The sequence below is a fragment of the Macrobrachium rosenbergii genome, chromosome 23, assembly GCF_040412425.1.
Source record: "Macrobrachium rosenbergii isolate ZJJX-2024 chromosome 23, ASM4041242v1, whole genome shotgun sequence".
Lineage (NCBI taxonomy): Eukaryota > Metazoa > Arthropoda > Malacostraca > Decapoda > Palaemonidae > Macrobrachium > Macrobrachium rosenbergii.
The window spans coordinates 20,125,995-20,149,066 of record NC_089763.1 but is presented as its reverse complement, the minus strand read 5'-3'; the positions used below and the strand labels follow the sequence as shown (position 1 = coordinate 20,149,066).

Here is a 23,072-nt window from a genome sequence, read left to right as displayed (position 1 = left end):
CATGCGTAAAATTGCTACTCATAGTTGAGGTTACCACAAAATAGGTAATTATATTGTTTCTTTCACAACTCGCAAAGCAGGCAGACATTTGAAAGTACCGAGATTTTTCACCATTGCAGACGGAACGTACGCAGTAAATGCCAAAACAACGTCAATATCTCATGGCTTAATCACTTCCAGGTGCGTTTTCTCTCACTACTACGGTTAATCACGCTTTCTCTTACTTTCTCCCGTTCGCAATCAGCTTTCCATTAAAACTGTCCCCCGTACGCAAATTCCTAAGATGTATGCTAGTATTGCGCCAGCCACGGTTTTTTTGCCATGCCCCTAGGTTAGGTTAGGTTACGATAGGTTGGATTAGATTTAGGTCAAATTATTGCCTCTTAGACCATTTGGGTGTGGGAAACATAAAGAGATTAACATATGGCGTCCCGTTTTTTTTTTTTTTTTTTTTTTTTAGGGAAAGGTCCTGGTACTCGGTGACATCTCGGGAAAATGCGGTGCGCCCCCCACCCCCGTACAAGAATGAATCATCTGTCATTTCACCAGATTCACTAAACACTCTTTCCTGTAGTCCATAACTATATAATTTCTATATAAGTCGTTGTTGCTTTAGGAGAAGAAGGACATTTGTCATTGTCACTTACACTTCAATCGCTTAATTAGCCTTAATTCATTCATTTCATCTGAAAGGCACGAATATGGTGATTCTATTTAATAAGTATACGGCGGCTACTGATATTTTGTAATGTATTCCAGGAAAAATGTTAAATGTACTTTAGTATAATTGATAGAGAGGTAAGCTAATAGGTGCGCGGCTTGTCATATTTGATGTGACGAACTGCAAAAATATTCTTCACTCATTTTTCAGTGTGTGAGTAAACTTAGTTAACCCAGACTAATTAGGTTTGCTTTGCTACTGAGCAGGTAAATATGGCTATTTAGAGTTTTTATTTTCTAGAAGCGATGAAAGCAAACTCAAGACGATATTATATTCAATAGAATCCTGTGTTATCTTTTTGAATACGCTTCGTCACGATTCAAGAAAATATTACATCTCATATACTACTCTTCTTCTTCTTTTTCTTTTTCATATTTGTTAATGAATTCAAAGGATATCCTAAGCACACTCTCACAGTGGTGTAACTGATTCTAATTGCTTGTGACAGCCCCTGCGTTGAATGACCTTTCCTGACAGACCGAAAATTTTAGTTTTCCTTCTAATTTAGGGATATTGATCCCTGAAGAACATTGGAATTGACGAGCAAACAACAGGACAAGGATAGCGCCAAGAAACGATATGAATGTAAGTGAAATGCAATATTTTTGTGACTAGCATGAGAGAGAGAGAGAGAGAGAGAGAGAGAGAGAGAGAGAGAGAGAGAGAGAGGACCAATTCAGAGTATGTAAACAATCTCAAATTGAGAATATTTTCCCCGATGAAATGAAGGTGCTTCCATTAATCCCTAATCCCACATCACATAAACAACGCCTCCAAGCCTCTCGCTATTGGTCCATTCGGATTGGTCGACCAATCACAAATCATCTTTCGAGAAGCCACTCTTCAGACTGAACATGAAAAATTCATTGAATCCAGGAGAGGTCATGAAGTGCTGAGGAGGATGAGGTGAATGTTCGTACGTGCGTTACGGACACTCGTCTGTTTGCACCGGTTGCTAAACTGAAGTGATATATAGAGGAGCTTCCGCAACGGTCTGTTTACTGAACGCTCCGCATTAACTTCAGTCAGGCCCTTCTTACGTCGTCTGTGAGGTGAATTATCATTCAACACTACTTCGTTGAATATGGTAAGTGTCCAAATGAGAGATGAGACTTTAGTATTGCCTCAATAGCTATACGGAAAACAAGTCGCTTTGCAATTCAAGTAAATGGTAAACTTGGTATCTCGTGGAAACGTTGAGGTTATGCAAGTGAGCACAATTATTCTACCGGGATTTGTCGTACGAAATACGAACTAACAAAAATGAATATCTCGTTGATGCCTATACACTTCACATAGGTTGCGAAAAATACCAACTTGAAGCCGTAATTTGCTTTCTTTTAGCACTTTCTTGGATTCATCTAAGACCATGCTTATAGACATCCCTATATGCGTTTTTACTCATAGCTATTATCGTTTATACTCCACCTGTAATAACCGAACGTCATTGTTCCTGTTCGTTATTGCATGGTTTTCCTTCAACCAGAAGTGCTGGTTGTTTATATATATATATATATATATATATATATATATATATATATATATATATATATATATATATATATATATATATATATATATATATATATATGTATGTATGTATATTTATATATATATATATATATATATATATATATATATATATATATATATATATATATATATATATATATATATATATATAAATGATTCACGAAGATAGGAACGTGATGAATGTATAAATAAATGCAAATTCACGAAGGAAAAGTGAAACAACGGAGTGGCATTTGCCTTTTATGTATATATGTATATATATATATATATATATATATATATATATATATATATATATATATATATATATATATATGTTGATATTCAGAGTGTCATTATGATGAGTTCAGTGAAAGCTGAGGCAAAATTTGAAATCTTGATGCCTGAAGACTCAGAAATCAGAAAAAATAGACGTTTTTCCAAGGGCAATGTTGATCCTCTTCTCGGTCATGTGATAAAATGTTCAGTTTCAGTTTGAAAAAATAATCTGCTCGTCTGCTTAAACTCAGAAACTCACTGGAAGTGTCAATATCCTGAGCCAACATGATAAAACTGTCATTTATTTAAAAATGGCTCTCTCTCTCTCTCTCTCTCTCTCTCTCTCTCTCTCTCTCTCTCTCTCTCTCTCTCTTTGGAACACAAACAGGCCCCTGATCCTTGTATACGTTTAAAATTTGCCCTTTGATATCAATAATTGTCGGACTCCTCTTGGCCAAAACAGGAAAGCTGAACATCTCTTATTCGTCTGTTCTTCCTATTACTAGACACACACCCATACACACACACACACACACACACACGCACACACACATACAGTCCTTAAATATAGAGCATAAAAACTTTGAGAAATGTTAGAATTAAAAAAAACACGTGTTATTTAAGCGTAAATCCATCATTTAAATGCATATCGATCTAAATAACCGCACTGAAAAAAGAAGGTGGCATTTCAAGGGTTTCGAAACAGCAAGACATAACCCAGAGGAACTCGCCGAGTATGCAAGACACGGGCGGGAAAGTCTCTGTGCTGTGATTGGCTGTTAATGATATCATCAACCTGCACTGTGATTGGTGAATACCAATGTGTATTTCTCCCACACGATCGTTGCCACGGTTCAGTGTCAGATTCAAATTTTACCGAAATGTTCGTTGTCCATTCATGTGTAATTTACCACAGAATAATGAATCATCTTGAAGTGAATGTTATTCGGAAGAATAGTTTGGAAACTAACCTTCTCAAACTTTTTCAAATTAGAATTCATCTCCAATTGAGTTACCAATTCATGTTTTATTCTGTCATGAATGACACCAACAGATGGCCAGTTTTCTTTTTTTCTTTTTGTTTTCTGTTGTGTTTTTTTACTCATGAGTAAATATATATATATATATATATATATATATATATATATATATATATATATATATATATACATAATTTCTAAGGGGTAAATTTATACCCAAAGTAAAGTGAATCCGATAATGTGATATATGCATATATATGATTTATATGCGTGTGTGTTCATGCGTGAATGTGAGTACACGTGTGTAGATATATATATATATATATATATATATATATATATATATATATATATATATATATATATATATATATATATATATATATATATATATATATATATCATTAGAGAGAGAGAGAGAGATATGGAGAGAATTCAATTTTTGCACATGAAACCAAACAGAAAAACTAAGTTTAAGGGGACATGAAGAAGTGAAACTGCAAATAAACTTTCAAGTGATTTACTCTGTAGAATGACGTATAGAAAGTTGATTGCTCATGTAATATTTTTTTCTAACAAGAGGCATTTTTTTGTGCATGAAAGACTCGGCCAGCATTATTTAGTTTGTACTTTGAGATTGTTTTAGTCGTTGCTAAAACTATTTAAATTTTCTGACGATTATTGTTGCTCAATAAATAACAGGTTTTTAGTTCCTGTACTGATATAACTAATAAATTTTATCATAATCTATGCTGAGATATCAGGCTTCACACGGTATTGTTCATGAATGACAGCAACAGCTGGACAGCTCACGGAGACTAAAGGTGCATCCACACTGCGCTGATGTTTCGTGTTAACACGCCATATGACGTGTTAACACGTGTTACGCGACATATCAGACCAGTGTGAACTTCATTATGAGAACGCCTGTTCCAGATTTTTTGCTAACACGTGTTAACACGTCATATGGCGTGTTAACACGAAACATCAGCGCAGTGTGTATGCACCTTAACGTTTTGTTTGCGATGCCAGACCTGCCAAGGACAGCAGAATTGATATCGTGGAGCTTCTTGAAAATCTATAAATATTTCCACAAAATTAGATCCAGTAACATGTAACCTTTCTGTAAAAATACTTCCCATTAAGGGTAATTTCCATTCTAATAAGAATTAAATGAAAAATGGACAAACAATTCGGTAAATCTGACCATTTGGAGGAAAAACGCATTCCCCGTTTGACTGCAGTGGATTTACGCCACGTCGTTTGCCTCAAAAGGGTTGTTATCATTTTATTGTTTCAAAAAACGTTCATACAAAAATAAGTCATCTTTATTTACCAATGGGCAAGCACAATAAACTTTGATGCATGTGCAAAATGTGAGAATATATTTATTTATCGGTGACACACGGCAATAGGCGGTAGTAGCATCAAGGATCTTCACCGTCGACCAATCATCGCCAGGTTTAGTGACGTAATTTAGTAAAAAAATGCTGATCAAATTTTTTACGGATCAGTAGTGGTCAATTAATATCGACTTTCTTGGTTCCCGTGTTGGTATCACTATCATAAACTGTGGTGAGATGTAAAACGTCACACGACATTCTTCATATAAATAAATAGCAAAACCAGCTAAACAGTTGCCACGGTAATTAAAGTTTGTATACATCACGAGACTTGCCAAGGATCTTAGAATTGGTAACGTGAATGTCTTGAAGTCCTATAAATATTTCGTACAAATTTGATCTAATAAATTTTATCCTTTATGTAAAAAGGTTTCTAAGAAGGGTTATTTCCTTTCGAACTGACATCTTATAAGGAAACAGACAAATAATCCGGTAAACTTGAAGATTTGAGGGGATAATTTATCCTGGATTAGGCTACAGTGGCAGACCATGTCGTCTGCTGCCCAAAATATTGAAAATATAAACTGGTAACTTTACTTTTGGAAAACCAAAATTATATGGATTCGAAAAATCTGTTTACTTTTTAGTGCTTCAAATAGCATTCATATAAAGGTATTTCATCTTTATTTAGCAATGGCCAAACATGATTAAGCCTACTGGTTGTGCGAAATATGAAAGAATATTTATCTAATCAGTGACGCGCGGTAACCAGGCGGCAGTAGCTTTGGGTTTCGTCATCGACCGACCAATCATCGCCAAGTTTAGTGACGTCATTACCAGCCAATGAAAGCACAGACCTTTCCCGCCAATGCCTACATTTCATGGGGGGTTCCTTTTGCTTATGCGTTACTGTTGGAAAGCCCTCGGAAAATACCTCTCCCTTGCGAAGAAAATTTCAGCCTGTTTTTATTATTATTTATTTATTGCATTGTTCCCCTGAATTCATTAGCATATTTATTTAGAAATAAATGTTTAATTAATCAATTATTCAGCCTATTACCCAAAAAGACAAGTTTGATTCCTGGTCAGGGCTAGAAGTCCTTATTGTATATGTAATGTAATTCCTTATGGGAGTAGGTTTTATACCCAATCACATAAAATGTGTGTGAGTTTACTGCTTTTTAGGTCCTGTATTAGAGATACAGGATTCAGTTTTTTACAAATGATTTCTATAGTATAAAAATAAAAACAAAGGTTAAGTGTTTTCTATATTTCCCATTGCCAAGAGAAGAGCGGTTTTTTCTCGATGACTATAATCGCGCTTCTCCGTTCCACACGCCATGTAATATTTTAAAATAAGTGGCATGCGTGTTCATGAGAGACTCGGTCTTCACCATTCCCTATTTTCCATATGCTCCAGTCGTTGATAAACTGCTTATCAAATTTTCTACGTATCAGTAGTGGTCAATAAATATTGACTTTCTTGGTTCCCGTGCTAGCATCATTATTTCAGTTCATCATAAACTGTAGTGAGATGTAAAACTTCACGAGATATTGTTTATTTATGAATGAATAGCAACAGCTAAACCGTTGCCATGGTAATTAAAATTTGTATACATCACGAGACTTGCCAAGGATCTTAGAATTGTTAACGTGAATGTCTTGAAAGCCTATAGATATTTCGCACAAATTTTGTCTAATAAATTTCATCCTTTATGTAAAAAGACTTTCCAAAAAGGGTAATTTTCTCTTGGACTGGCATTTTATAAGAAAAGGGACCAGTAATCTGGTAAATCTGAACATTTAAAGGCAAAATATACACTGGATTTGGCTATAGTGGAAGACCATGTCGTCTGCTTCCCAAATTATTGAAAAACATGAATTGGTAACTCTTTACTTTTGGAAACCTAGTATCTAAGGATTCGAAAGGTTTGTTCACCTTATAGCGTTTCAAATAGTATCTTATAAACATATTTCATCTTTATTTAGCAATGGGAAAGCGCAATGAAACTTTGCGGATGTGTAAAATGTGACAAATATTTAGAAATCAGTGATATACGCCAATGACACTGTGTAGTGTAAGGGTTTCGTCATCAGCCGACCAATTATCGTCAAGTTTAGTGACGTAATTAACATCCAATGAAAACGCAAAACTTTCCCGCAAAAACTTGCATTACATCGTGGGTTCTTCTTGTATTATGCGTTGCTGTTTGAAAAGGCCTTCGAAATTACGCTGGACTTCCGGGGAAAATTTATAAATTATATATAGCAAGCAAGACAAATTTTTTAATCCAGATCTGGGAGGACTGCTTGTGATAAATAAAATTTATTTGTGTGTTATGATTTCGAGAGAGAGAGAGAGAGAGAGAGAGAGAGAGAGTTCAGTATTATTCGACGAAAAAACATCTAAAGTTAGAAAATTAAGGGACAAAAGAAGGGAAAATACCATCAATTTTCTAAATCCAAACGTATGAATTTTTTTCCTGTTACATAAGTATAATAAGATAGCGGAGTTTCCCAGCATTCAACTTCAAAATAAGTAAAGTACTTTTACTCGATTATTCTGCCCTAAAATGAAAAAACTGCAGTATCTGCAAAATTTTCGCACTGAGACATGCAACCTTTTGGGCTCGTGAAACACAAAACACACAAGTTACTGCATTTCAGAATCATTCTTCGATGCTTTCCACGAGTATTTAGGGGGTCCCATTTGCTGTATCTGCAAAATCAGTAGTAAGGCTAGGGATAACTGCAGTGGCTGGCTACCATTTTCTCAGTTTTGTATTTTGCAGACACTTTGTGCTTGTCACTCACAGAAGTTACGTTACTTAATTAAAAGCAAGGTTGTGCGTGCTTGAGAGACTCGGTCATCACGATTCCGTATATATTTTATATTCAGTCGTCGCTAATATGCTAATTAGACTTTTTTCATAGATTATTATTGATCAATAAATAGCAATTATTTGATTCCTATGTTGGTATCGCTATTAAAAGTCGTCTTAAACTGTGTTAAGATGTCAAATTTATGAGTAATAGCAACGGGTGAACTTTTACCATAGTAAACTAATGCCTGCAAGCAACAAGAGACTTACCAAAGACTGTGGAATTGATAATGGCACGTCTTGAAAAACTATTAATACTTTTATATATATATATATATATATATATATATATATATATATATATATATGTGCGTGTGTGTGTGTGTGTGTATATATATATGTGTGTGTGTATAAAATATATACATGTAAATAAAGGGAAAAGTAGAATTTTATACAAGCAAAAATTGGGAAGAAGAAAGAAAAAGTGATGAACAGGGATCAAGGATATATATATATATATATATATATATATATATATATATATATATATATATATATATATATATATATATATATATATATGTATGTATATATACACATATATATATATGGAATATGACAGAAATCTTTCCTGTAGTTTTGCTAGTTTCTACCATATATTACCATCATTTTTATACGATTGAGAGTAGTGGAGTAATTTAATTTCAGAATAAGAATTTCTCTTGAAATAATCCAAGGAACATGTCTTCTCTAAGTCTTTTACGTTTGTTAAGTGGATGTATTCTGTAAAATTAAATTGTTCTTTTCATTTACCGTTTTATATGTATCACTGACTTAACTAGCATGTTTATTTGTGTAATATTACTCTATATCACATTATTCCTTTTCTTCTTTACTTTTTCCACAGCTTCATTTATGATTTTTCTTATTCTTCTTGCTAATTTAGGGTTACAGATTAATTTTTGGTATCTAAATGCATATTTTGCTTTATTTTCCACATATTTTAACGCTGTCCACTCTCCAATCTTTCCAGGACTCCCTAGAAGAAGATCAGATCGAAGGTAAGCATCTCTGAGGATATCCCATGAGGGAAAACTTGTTGCACCTTGGATATCCACAGTTATATTATCGTTTATCGCCCTCAGTCACATTCTAACCTTAGAATTACTGGTTATATTTATTAATTATCCGGATTGCTTTCATTGTTCTAGTGTAGTTTTGACCAGAATCTCTCTTGCAAATGTTTACTTGCTCACCTCTCCTTTGTCGCCTAGAAAATGAAGAGGAACCTGTGAATTTGGGGGAGAAAATGTTCATAGGTGATTAGCGTCAACAGCAATGGTGATGTAGGCCTATGTCTGCACTCGCAATACAGCGATAAACAATGAGATAATTGAACCTTTATGTCTATGACATCATTTTTAGAAAAAATTACAAATCAAAATGGGTAAAAAGCTCTTAAACCTAACCTTACCTCACCTGGTACACAGTATTCTGCCCTAGAAATCTTCACTGATGCTGCCTAACCTGACCTAACCTCAGCTAGGATGCTGTCTCCTGACTATACTTCCTAACCTAACCTAGAGAAAGGTATGAAACTGTATCCTAACCTGGTCCCCTTCACAACTATTTGCGGACATAACCTAGCCTAAGTTATGAATCAGTATGTTACCACAGATCCCTTCATAACTACATGCTTACCCAACCTAGCAAAAGTTATAGCTGTATCCTACATTAGATAGCCTTACTTAACATCACCTCAATTAGGGTGCCATGTCATGACTGAGACAGTTACCTAACTTAACCATAACTAGGTTTTTGTGTCATAGCATAATCAAGGTTAAGGGGCTAAATATAGATAGATAGAAAGATAGATAGGTAGATAGATAAACAGGTAGATAGGTAGATAGATAGGTAGATAGATAATTGGATAGATAATAGGTGTGATGTACGTTTATGTGTTTGTGTGCGTGTTTACAGGCAAGGGTCAAAGGAACCTATTACCCAAAATACTCAAGAAATAGAAGCTACGTTTTACAGAAACTTTATTTTTCCCTTCTTCTTCTTCTTCTACAGCCCTGAGGAAGGCCTTCGACTCCTTCGACACAGAGAAGCAGGGCTTCATCACCGCTGACACCGTCGCCACCATCTTGAGGATGATGGGCGTCAAGATCTCTGACAAGAACTTGGCTGAAGTTATTGCTGACACTGATGAAGACGGTAAAGATGGCGCATGACATCAAAGAATCTTTATTCCAAAGAATCTTTATTCCTTCTTTAGGGTGAAAAGTATCTTTATTACATAAATATGAAAGAAACTTTATTCTCTTTGCACCTGTAGGGTGAACAATATCTTTATTGATTTTACATAAGAGTTCTGCCTCAAGGAAATACCATTTTTTCGGCTCATTTTACCTGGGGAAAAATTCTTACATCCATACAGTGGAATTCATTAGATACACTCTGAGTCTCCTTAGGACCTGTCTTTAATAACATTTCTTTTAACTTTACGAAGGCTCTGGCAAGCTTGAGTTCGAGGAGTTCGTTGACCTTGCTGCCAAGTTCCTGATTGAGGAGGACGAGGAAGCTCTGAAGGCTGAACTTAAGGAAGCTTTCCGTATTTACGATAAGGAAGGTGAGCACTCTCTCTCTCTCTCTCTCTCTCTCTCTCTCTCTCTCTCTCTCTCTCTCTCTCTCGCTGTTCTTCCTTGCATTTTATTTGACAGTATCAGAAAAAAGACCCTCATAAAAATAAAGGCAATACTCTCTCTCTCTCTCTCTCTCTCTCTCTCTCTCTCTCTCTCTCTCTCTCTCTCTCTCTCTCTCTCTCTCTCAGTGGTCTGGTAAAACTAAGCTATACTTACTTTTCTCTCTCTCTCTCTCTCTCTGTTTTTCCTTGAATTTTATTAGACAGTATCAGAATAAGGATCCTTGTAAAAATAAAGGTAATCCTCTCTTTCTCTCTCTCTCTCTCTCTCTCTCTCTCTCTCTCTCTCTCTCTCTCTCTCTCTCTCTCTCTCTCTCTCTCTCTCTCGTCGGCCTGTCTCTCCATCTTTAGTCAGATATAAAACAAAACTTACGGAAACAGAAGATTCTAGCTATTTGGTTTTCCGTGTTGCTGACAAATATAAGGAGCGTCACTTTAGTTAAAGATGGGGAGCTTTATTCTTTATTCCAGCCATCATCCAAAGGTCATCTCCACTCATTTCTCCTCCTCCGCAGGCAACGGCTTCATCACCACCGACGTCCTGAGAGAAATCCTTCAAGAGATCGACAACAAACTGACTCCTGCCGATCTCGACGGCATCATTGAGGAAGTCGACGAGGACGGGTCCGGCACTCTCGACTTCGACGGTAAGAAGAGGATTTCTTATAATTATGTTTTCTGTTCTCGGTCGAAATTTGGTGTAAATAACCACATCTGCTTTACTTTTTGGTGGTGGAATTATTAAACGTTCTGTATTTAAGTAATCGAACTGTTGCTTGTTCTAGTGCACCCCCGTAAGTAGATGTGACAACTAGTTCTCTATACATAACCATCCCCAGGTAACGGACAGATTAAAGTAATTGAATCTTTAATTCACTGCAATATTATTAACAGTAAAGATGGAATCATTTGTCCATAGAATTCTATGGTACGACTGGGATGACTTTAGCTTTAAAAAAAATTTCGTTTAAGCGTTACATAGTTGGTGTATGGTAACCTGTTTAAAAGGAAAGTCGTATAATTAAAAACATGATGATAGCATTCTAGCCCTATGCTTGCCGCATATTTTGAAATTATATGTACATAACTAGAAATCTATATATATATATATATATATATATATATATATATATATATATATATATATATATATATATATATATATATATATATATATTGTGTGTATATATACTACATATACAAACTGTATATATATACGTAATTATATATATATATATATATATATATATATATATATATATATATAGAGAGAGAGAGAGAGAGAGAGAGAGAGAGAGAGTTCACTAAATTGATTTCATTTTGCTTTCCAGAATTCATGGAGATGATGAATGGCTGAGCGACTCTTCATCAGTTGACCTTCATCTGTCACATTCATCCACTCACGGCGTCTCCACTTATGTAATTGTTTTTGTATCAAAAAATATAGATTTCTTATTAAAAAGAACTTATTTATATTTCCTCTCAAGTTAGCAACTCCAGGAGATTCCCATTTGGGATGGAAGAAAAGATGAAAACTAGAAGACCCCAGTGGCAGGTAACACTCTTGATGACGTCATGAGCTACCCTATACCAGTAGTTAGTCCCTCTTCCATTTTGCTTGTTAGGAACAAGAACGACTATAGTGGGCAGTCTCATGCCCATTTCTCGGCCTCACCTGAATTAAACATGACAATGGTAAAGATATGAGGCAATGACGCAATTATCGGTACCAAGTAGAGCATTTGAAATTTAAATAGGACAAAGTGATTCAAGGTACATGCCTCTGTTACCCCGAGTCTAAACGTTTTGTCTTAACGTAATCACTAAACTGAAAAATAAATGTTTAAAATGAAAAACTCTCTTCAAAATTATGTGAAAGTCAAGTGAAGAGAAAATCGTCTCCAATATAAAAATGTATATTATATAAAAAAGCACAGAAACTTTGCAACAATCCTTAAATATTGTGAATATCTTTCAGTATAATATAAATGTATTTCGGAAGGAAATAATTAGCAAAATGCTTAACTCACAGAGTATCTGAAACTAGTGGGATGGATTAGTTTGCATGCATAAAATATTAAAGTAGTGTTCTACATCTCAGTCTTACGCACATCCAGCATAAAGGAGAGAAAATATTCCTCTGTATTCTTATCCCCATCATAGATATTCGACAAACTGATGGACATGAAGCATTGTGCTAAAATTGCAATAAAAAATGGAAATTACGAAAGATAAAAACAAGATTTCTTCTGTTTTCAGTAGCTGCTGTGAAAATTCAGATAATTTAAGACTTTATAGAAACAAGTAAAAAATGCTCCGAAGTTTCTTCGGCGTAATCGAGTTTTCTGTCTTTCGGTGGTCTCGGTATAATGCAGAATGAACTGTGATCCATGAAACTTTAACCACGGCTCGGTGGCGGCCTTCCTATATCGTTGCCAGAAGCACGATTATGGCTAACTTTAACCTTAAATAAAATAAAAACTACTGAGGCTAGAGGGCAGCAGTTTGGTATGTTTGATGATTGATGATTGGAGGGTGGATGATCAATATACCAATTTGCAGCCCTCTAGCCTCAGCATAGTTTTTAAGATTTGAGGGCGGACAGAAAAAGTGCGGACAGAAAAAAGTGCGGACAGACAGACAAAGCCGGCACAATAGTTTTCTTTTACAGAATACTAAAAAGAAAAAAAAAAAGACAGACGGCAGACTAAAGGCAATCTTAGTAACATGGCTTTCGTTACCTTTAGAGTAATCAAATTTATGACAGTGTTTAAGTCTTAAACATATTAGATAATCTGTACAGTCAAGAAACCATGTAGCAGATGTCCAGAACAACGGAAACAGTCCTTCAAGTCCATATTTTAACCTCTGCAGAGTTTTTGAACATTCGATTGTAAACTATGAAAGGCTTTCTGAATACAATAACTTCACCCCTAACAGAAAACAACTTCCTAAGCATGTTGAACTGCTTGACAAAATAAAGAATAGCGCACTTTATTTCAGTATGTATTATATCAGAACTACCATATCGCACAAGCTAATATTTCATGCAAAACGGTTTAATTCCAGGAGAATTCTGAACAAGACAAGGCAAATTGCAAAAACATATCTTACAGTATTTTTCCTAAAGATTTGTGTGCATTTCACTAATTCAAAGTGGAAACAAGAGTCCCAAACACGCTCTTGGAAAAAATACACAGTCAGTTAATTAAAACATTTTTCTCGAGCCAGAGAAGCAAGAAAAATGTAAAATAAATTCTAAGGTTTATCTATCGCTCTAAAAATCGCTAAAGGGGCATTGTCAAGCATGAGGAAATCGTCTCAGTAGTAACGAATTTATTTGAATCAGTTAGTGTAGATTTTATCGGCTATAAATCTGAGGGTCAGAGATGCCAGAAGGTCAAAGAAATTCTTTGTGCTCATGAATCACCACCACTGAAGACTGTGTACTTGGCAACTGCAGATTCTTGAAATAGTTGTCATTGCATGAAGTGCCCCTTATGAAAGCAGTCAAAATGTCAATGACTTGCCTAGCAAAGAACGCCCACGTGAGAGGTTAAGAAAAGATTAAATGATTAGAGTAAAAATAAGTAAAAATCCAAGAGCGTAATGGTCGACATTGTGATTAATGAAATTTAGGCTGCTAAGTCAAGCAGAAAGGACACTTCCGGCCATTCACTGCTTAAGACGGTGAAAAATGGAAGTTGGAATGCCCAAACATTCCAACTCTCACTAGGCATCAAGATAGAGATAAAAAAAAAATCAAGGAAATGAAGCACAAAGACTTCAAGGTGGAACTGAAGAAAACTCAACAGACGAAGACAGGGAGCGGGAATGGAGGTCAACGTAAGTGGGTGCAGCTACGGGCCTAAGGGACGCCGCAAAAAAACCTTTTAATAATGCCTTGACGGCTCTATCCCCCGACGGGGCGTCGACATCATGGCATCGGTACCTATGAAGTACCATCGACTAAGAAAGCCAGCATCAAATACCGCGTTACACGGGGCATGGAAGAATCCAAAGACTCCTAAGCTCTTAAGCTACCATAAATAACTGCGCAAATACGACAGTGTCTGATTGAAAGGATGAAATGTTAAGCTCCTTTGAACCTTAGTAATCATAAATATAAAGCGAATAAAGGTTTGTGTGGAATGCTCTCTCATCAAGACTTTATCTGGTCATAATACTGATCTTTGAGCTACTTCAGTATCTCTACCCTGCTAAATTAAATGTTACAGATAATTCTACCCTGCAAAGTTGCATTCACAGCTGCTTTTCATTTAGCTTAAGAACTGTTTATAATAAGCAACAAGGATAACGAACAATATACCAGAATGCATAAAGGGGGAGAGAATTTGTAGAGGGATGTAAAACAAGCTAATTACCTAGCTGACCTTCAATATCTTAAAATCTATGCAATGGGTTGAAATCCATATTTCGTTTGCATTACCCTGGCAAGCTGTCCACTCGTCAACAACCAACAGGGACATGTGCCGCTAATCATTTAGACCATATGATTATGTATAAGATTAGTGGTATTCATGAAGTTTACCACAAGGCGTTCCTTCACTTATTCAGTAACACAAATCCTGAGTTCACTGACATTCGATGAATTCACGATTCACTGCACCTGGCCCTTGTTCTGAAGGCTATAAGCCTCTCTCTTATCAGATTCTTGATTTATTTGCTGATGTGGGTAGATTTGTTGTTGCTATTGTCGTTTAATTAAACTGGCCTCATACCAACAGAGATTCTTGCTCTTCAGGGAACCCATCACCTTTTTCTAGTTCTGGACAAAAGCAAATTTAGCACACATCACCTTTTTCTAGTTCTGGACAAAAACAAATCTAGTGCACATCACCTTTTCCTAGTTCCGAACAAAAGCAAATTTAGCCCACGTCACCTCTTCTGGTTCTGGACAAAGACAAATTTCGTACGTCAACAACAGATATGATATTTGTTGAATAACATTAGATAGCAGATTTGAGTCAACTCTCCTGTTATGGCCTACTGAGTGAGGATTTCATCTCATTGACCATCAAGCAACTTGCTCGGAACAGTTTGTTTTTATTATAGAGATTGGTAGTTGATTTCACAATCGAAAGGGGAATAAGAAAGTACACAAACTTTTTCCATTACTTTCTGAAAAGAAGTAGAAGAATGTCACTAAAGTGAACTAAATATTTTCAAAATTGTAAAACAAAGGAATAAAAATGCCTAATGAATATAATAATAAAAATCAAAATAACTATATTTTCTCTTCCTGAGAAAAAAAATCAAGTGAATAGGGAATAGAAACACGGTCATAAAATAAATCTATATATTTTTTCCAATCATCCATCTATACACTAATGAATAACAAGTACAACAGACGTGAGGCCGCGAGTGGATGAATATGGTGGATGAACTTGAGCCGATGATGATGAAGGTGATGAATTGCTCAACCGCTCATCATCTCCATGAATTCTGGAAAGAAGAAGAGAGACAAAGTTAGTGGTTTGTTTGGCATCTTCTGAGACAAGGGACAGGACTGAATTGAAGAAGACTTTGAATTAGATTGAATTAATAATACAACAATATGCGATTCATTGAGTGAGCAGCCAGTGTACGTCATATAAGAAGGGAATTTTCTTGTTAATTCTACCTGTAAACAAGCTCTTCTTCATCTCCTTTTCCTTGGAACGAAAGGCAACGAGATTAAAACAATATTAGGCAAAATTAAGGTTCTTTATTTCCTCCTGGGTTAAAGGGAACTAGGTTAAGATTATTTTCACTGGGAGTACCGAGTGATTTTTCTCCGGCGATAAAAAAAAAAGTGTATTTGAGTTTTTTATAAGAATGCCATTTACGCGTTTAATATAAACACTTTGTTATTCCTTACAAATTCATGGTTATAAGACCGAAAAGAGACTACCGCGTTACCTGTCGTACTATATAAAGAGATATATTAGAAATACAATGTCTACCTTACTTTCATACGTATGTGTGTATGCATTAGCCCAGCATAGCTGGTACTGTCTACAGCAGAGGACTCTACAAAAATGGCTTTAGGTTAATTGATCAAGTCCTTCATCTTACGTGAGAACATTTTAGTTTTCTATAAAGAAAACTATTGTGACGGCTTTGTCTGTCCGTCCTCACTTTATTCTGTCCGCACTTTTTTCTGCCCGTACATTTTCTGTCCACCCTCAGATCTTAAAAACTACTGAGGCTAGAGGGTTGCAAATTATTATGTTGATCATCCACCCTCCAATCATCAAGCATACCAAATTGCAGCCCTCTAGCCTCAGTAGTTTTTATTTTATTTAAGGTTAAAGTTAGCCACGATCGTGCTTCTGGAAACGATATAGGATAGGCCACCAACGGCCCGTGGTTAAAGTTTCATGGGTTGCGGCTCATACAACATTATACCGAGACCACCGAAAGATTGATCTATTTTCGGTGGCCTTGATTATACGATGCACAGAAAACTCGATTGCGCCGAAGAAACTTCGGCGCATTTTTTACTTTTTTTTTTAAGCACAGCAAAAGCATGCGTTAATACAGTTCATATATGGTGAAGGTATTAAATAATAATCAAGGCAAAATTAATTCCCAAGCTTGACGATGTAAAGAAAGGGATAATTAAGAAAATTTCGCAACCACAGGCCACTGAAACGTTCAGTCAGGAAGGTTACATCACTAGACATCTGAATGTATCCTTGAAGTTTTATCAGGGACGTTTAAAGAACCTATCATTTTCATCGGAGTCCTGCCGACTACCGTGGAATCTAAACTTGACTCTCCTATTTCGAAATCCATGATAAGTTGTGATGGTCAAAGCATAGGTTTATTGTCAAAGAATAAATTCATTGTCAAAGAATAAGTTTATTGTCAAATAATAGGTTTATTGTCAAGGAATAAATTCATTGTCAAAGAATAAATTCATTGTCAAAGAATAAATTTATTGTTCAAAGAATAAGTTTACTGTTAAAGAATAGGTTTATTGTCGAGGAATAAGTTTACTGACAAAAAAATATGTTTATTGTCAAGGAATAAGTTTATTGTCAAAGAATAAATTCATTGTCAAAGAATAAGTTTATTGACAAAGAATAGGTTTATTGTCAAGGAATAAGTTTATTGTCAAATAACAGGTTTATTGGTAAGGAATAAGTTTATTGTCAAAGAATAAATTCATTGTCAAGGAATAAGTTCATTGTCAAAGAATAGCTTTACTGTCAAGGAACAAGTTTATTGTTAAAGAATAGGTTTACTGTCAAGGAATAAGTTTATCGTCAAAGGATAAATTTATTGTCAAAAAATAAGTTTATTGTCAAAGAATAGGTTTACTGTGGGTAGATGGTGTAGCATACGTGATTTTCCATTTAGTATAAAACTACTTGAGTATCCAGCCTCGATAAGGCTGCTGAGTGGAGAGTCACGCTCGTTAAAAATTCAAATGAAATTATCTCATTAATTCTAGGTTGCTGATCCGTATCTAGTGAGGAATTAATCGCCCCCCCCACAACCCCAACAGGGCATATAATCATTTGTTTATTCTGTCTGTCTGCCTATCTGTTGTTTTGTTGGCAGAATTATTCAAAACATTGTGAATATAACGTTAAGAAGTTTTCCAAAACGTTGCTCGTGAATGAAGGACAAATCCTTCAGATTTTGGTTGAATCTGATCTGATTTTAGTGCAAATCCGATTTTGAAAGTCATGGATAGCGCGGGCAATCTGAAGTTCTTCTTTCACAACAAGCCATTAAAAACTCGAATCACAGTTTTGCACCATCAGGCGTAACAAACAAGTTGAAAGTGCGCCAAGGTTTCTTCGGCGCAATCGATTTTTCTGCGCAGCCGCTACAGCGTATAATCAAGGCCATCGAAAATAGATCTATCTTTCGGTGGTCTCGGATAATGCTATATGAGCCGCGGCTCATGAAACTTTAACCACGGTTAGTAGTGTCCTGTCCTATATCATTGCCAGAAGCACGATTATGGCCAACTTTAGCCTTAAATAAAATCAAAACTTCTGAGGCTAGAGGACTGCAATTTGAGATGTTTGATGATTGGAGGGTGGATGATCAACACACCAATTTGCAGCCCTCTAGCCTCAGTAGTTCGTAAGATCTGAGGGTGGACAGAAAAAGTGCGGACAGAAAAAAGTGTGGACTGACAGACAAAGCCGGCACAATACTTTTCTTTTACAGAAAGCTAAAAAGTGACAGATTCATTTAAATAACTGAGCTGCCGAAGGTCATATATGATAATGAATCGGCTACTCCCTGAAGGTTTTTTGGCTACTTCTTACTGGCGCGCATGCCCTGTTTTTAAGGAGGACGGGGGCGTGGGGGGTGGGGGGTAAGCTTTGTTTCTTTTGTTTTCATTTAGCCTCTGTTATCCAACATGCAATATAGTTATCCCAATCCAATATAACACTGATCAACTGATCATGCCCACAAGTGCCAGCCTCTATGGCACCTATCTTCAGTAATCCATATTTATTGTTTTCAACATTTTTTTATGTACTTTTATCCATCAGTTTTGGCTCGTATACAATTACAAAAACTAAAATTAATATTACTTTCATCATTTTCTTGGAATCCCTTGTATCCGTCAATGTCGGCTCGCATAGAACTAAAATAACTAAAATAATAAACAAACGAAAATCAACGAAGAAAAGTGACGTAAGAACAGTTCTCGCCGATGTCCACATCGGTGCCAGCATCAATGGTGCCCATCCACACTTGGGCATAGTGGTGGCTACTTTAACGACTCGCGCCGGTAACACGGCGGCTGCCCAGCGCCTATTTCTCGCATAGTTAAGTGTATGTGTAACCGAGTCATTTCTGGGACGGCCAGTGGCCAGCGGAGGGAATGTTTATATGGCATGATGCCCTCTCTGACGCCATACCTTCCTCCATTTGCCCAGACTTGGAATCAGCGTTGTATAAATGCGCAGACGGGATGACTCATAAATATAAATGCTTTGAGAGGTATATATATATATTTAAATATATATATATATATATATATATATATATATATATATATATATATATTTCATTTTAAGGTGTATAAACAGCTAGTAGTTGAGGAAGTTCCTGTTAGGAGGCAAATGGTAAACTACTGACATAAATATATTTACGTATATATATATATATATATATATATAGGTTATATATATATATATATATATATATATATATATATATATAAAGGACCTCATTCAAGTCCTTTTAGTAATATATATATATATATATATATATATATATATATATATATATATATATATATATATATATATATGTTATATATGCTTGAAACGTATCCTTACCGTCGAAGTCGAGAGTGCCGGAACCGTCCTCGTCGACTTCCTCAATGATGCCGTCGAGATCAGCAGGAGTCAGTTTGTTGTCGATCTCAGAGAGAATCTCCCTCAGGACGTCCGTGGTGATGAAACCGTTGCCTGCGGAGGAGGAGGAGGAGGATGAGAAATGGGTGAAAATGACTTTTGAATGATCAACGGAAAGATTTATACCTGAGTTAGAAAATTCTAAGAATAACGTTCCCCATCTTTGTTAGTACCAAAGTTGAACGCTCCGTATGTATGTTAGCAACATGGGAAACCAGGAGCTGGACTCCTTAGATTCCTTAATTTTTTTCTTATATTAAAAGAGAGATGGACAGACAGACAGACACGAGAGAGAGAGAGAGAGAGAGAGAGAGAGAGAGAGAGAGAGAGAGAGGAGAGAGTATTGCCTTTATTTTTGTGGAGGATCCTAGCTACAGTACTGAAAATAAAATGCAGGAAGGACAGAGAGTGAAGAGAGAGAGAGAGAGAGAGAGAGAGAGAGAGAGAGAGAGAGTATTGCCTTTATTTTTATAAGGATCCTTTTTCTGATACTGTCAAATAAAATGCAAGGAAGAACAGAGAGAGAGAGAGAGAGAGAGAGAGAGAGAGAGAGAGAGAAGTGCTCACCTTCCTTATCGTAAATACGGAAAGCTTCCTTAAGTTCGGCCTTCAGAGCTTCCTCGTCCTCCTCAATCAGGAACTTGGCAGCAAGGTCAACGAACTCCTCGAACTCAAGTTGGCCAGAGCCTTCGTGAAGTCAAGAAAAAAAAACAGTCATTAAACACAGATCTCAAAGAGACCCAGAACGTATTTAATTAATTCAACAGTAACTGAATTAAGGATTTCTCTCAGGTAAAATGAGACGAAGAAAAGTAACTTTCTTTGGACAGAACGCTGCTTTTCACCCTAAATGTAGAAGGGGATAAAGATTTTTGACTATTTATGCAATAAAGATACTTTTCACCCTAAAGAAGGAATAAAGATTCTTTCACATTTATAAGGGATGGAAGTGTCATGCGCCATCTTTACCGTCTTCATCAGTTTCAGCAATGACTTCAGCCAAGTTCTTCTCAGAGATCTTGACGCCCATCATCCTCAAGATGGTGGCGATGGTGTCAGCGGTGATGAAGCCCTGCTTCTCTGTGTCGAAGGAGTCGAAGGCCTTCCTCAGGGCTGCAGAAGAAGAAGAAGAAAAAAAAATAAGTTTCTTGTTGGAATAATATTTGAAATATGGGCAATCTGTATGCAAGCACTTTCATCTAAAACAGAGATGAAGGTATTTCAGAATGGAAATGACAGTAAGGCTTGTTTGAGCAAACCGTAATGAATTCAGCTTAGCCTTTCGTGTGCGTGTTCTTTGTGTAATAACTATATATATATATATATATATATATATATATATATATATATATATATATATATATATATATATATATATATATATGCACATATGTACGTATAAATACACACACACACACATATATGCATATATATGAATGTATGTATGTTTGCGTATACATTTGTGTGTGTGTGCGTGCATAGTCTTACCTTTAACCTTACTTTCGGGTTAAATTAAGAGTAAAACAGAATTCATTGCCGAATACTAGATTAATTTCAGGCAAAGGTTCAAGATATTTAGGATAAACCAAAGGTGATATTGGACAAACAATGCAATAACTCGTAGGAAGATGGGAAACACTAGATAAATTTTGTAACTAGGGTAGCCTGCGAACTAAAATCATCAAGAAGGGTGGAATACTTTATGATAAAAGACAGGTAAATAACATCACGACACGAGTTAGCGTTAATAATAAAAGTTCTAAAGGAAATTTCCGTAGGAAAAAGAAATGCTCTTATATTAATAATGATAAACATGTAATTGGTATCGACACCAGAAAGGGAAGAACACAAATGCAAGAAATTGAGATCAGATAGCGACGCATTGGAGAGAAAATAGCAAAGTTGTGAATTCATATAAGGGAGATTAAAAAAATATTGGTAACAATTGGTAACATGACCACAAGTGCTGAAAAATAAAACCAAAGAGAAAGGGATTTTTTGTTTAAGACAGGAGGAAGGGCAATCTGGAAAAGTATTCAAAAGAAATATTAGATTACAGAATAGAGTCTTACCTTCGATCTGATCATCCTCAAGAGAATCCTGTGATAAAGAAGAGATAGCGAAGGTAAACAAAATGAAACAAGCGAGCAAGACAAAGCAAAGAAAGCTAACAGTTCACGACGAGCGAATAGAGAGTAGAAATCAAACAATACATACAGTTGCAATCTACTAAAGGAATGAAAGCTAGTTTTTTACATATTTTGTTAAAATGAAGAGATCACTAAAAAAGCAGTGGTTAAAAAAATTAAACTAAGTTTTCAAAAGGAAAAAATTTGGCTGTAGTTTCAAATTCTCTACAATACTTAGTTATTAACAGCTAAAGAACTGAAATATTTGTAAAACTTACATTGCAAAATAAATATATTTAGAAGTGATGACTACCAGTCATAACTATCATGAAAAATATATTAAGAAAGCGGGTGACAGAAAGTAGTTTTTTAATAAAGAAAATTTTAAAAAATTAAATATAAGCTGACAGTTTCTTTACGTTCGAACAATATAATTTCTTTAGTGACCATTGGAAACGTGTAGATACTTTCTTTGATTAGATATATACAAGCACAGGTACACAGATAGATAGATGAATAGACAGATAGATAGATAGATAGATAGATAGACAGAGTGATAGACAGATAGACAGATATAGATAGACAGACGATAGATAAACAGGAAGATAGATAGACAGATAGACAGAGAGTATGTTTCCAAGATATATGAGCTACAATCAGCTTCATCAGCGATAAGGCCGTTCAGGCAGGACGGTTATTTTTGGGAACGGGTCACATCACACCCCGGGCCATATTTCGGCCAAGATTCCAAGAGCAACAGGTACATTCGGCGTTACGTTAGGCCTATCACTGTCATCATCATCATAAGTATCATCATCTTTGAGAAATCTCAACGAAACAAGCTTAACAGAATAATGTGCTCATATTTCGAAAAAATAAAAAAAAAAGTTTGGCTCTCATATGTATACAATATATATATATATATATATATATATATATATATATATATATATATATATATATATATATATATATATATATATATATATATATATACACACACACATTTTCAACATATATATGAGCCAAACTTTTCTTATTCTTTTCTAAATATGAAACTATTCTCTTAAGCTTGTTCTGTTGAAATTTCTTAATGATGATATCTATCTATCTATCTGTCTATCTATCTATCTATTTATATATATATATACATATATATATACACATATAATATGCATACA

At 35.4% G+C, this 23,072-nt stretch overlaps 2 protein-coding genes across 2 annotated transcripts in view; one reads left to right on the top strand and one right to left on the bottom strand.

The window, feature by feature from the left end:
* Positions 1 to 1,677: 1,677 nt before the first annotated feature.
* LOC136851345 (troponin C-like) lies at positions 1,678 to 11,829 on the top strand. The gene is made up of 6 exons (XM_067125394.1): positions 1,678 to 1,808; positions 8,691 to 8,718; positions 9,734 to 9,877; positions 10,173 to 10,292; positions 10,880 to 11,011; positions 11,696 to 11,829. The coding sequence occupies exons 1-6, from the start codon at positions 1,806 to 1,808 to the stop codon at positions 11,719 to 11,721; spliced, it is 453 nt and encodes a 150-aa protein (XP_066981495.1). The 5' UTR covers positions 1,678 to 1,805; the 3' UTR covers positions 11,722 to 11,829.
* A 3,841-nt stretch (positions 11,830 to 15,670) lies between these two features.
* Positions 15,671 to 23,072, bottom strand: part of LOC136851344 (troponin C, isotype gamma-like) — an 8,188-nt gene continuing 786 nt past the window's right edge. The window contains exons 2-6 of the mRNA XM_067125393.1: positions 21,835 to 21,862; positions 20,732 to 20,875; positions 20,330 to 20,449; positions 19,685 to 19,816; positions 15,671 to 15,830 (exon numbers count right to left, since the gene is read on the bottom strand). Coding sequence (XP_066981494.1) covers positions 15,805 to 15,830; positions 19,685 to 19,816; positions 20,330 to 20,449; positions 20,732 to 20,875; positions 21,835 to 21,862 — 450 coding nt within the window. The 3' untranslated portion in view covers positions 15,671 to 15,804. The remainder of the gene's footprint in view (positions 15,831 to 19,684; positions 19,817 to 20,329; positions 20,450 to 20,731; positions 20,876 to 21,834; positions 21,863 to 23,072) is intronic.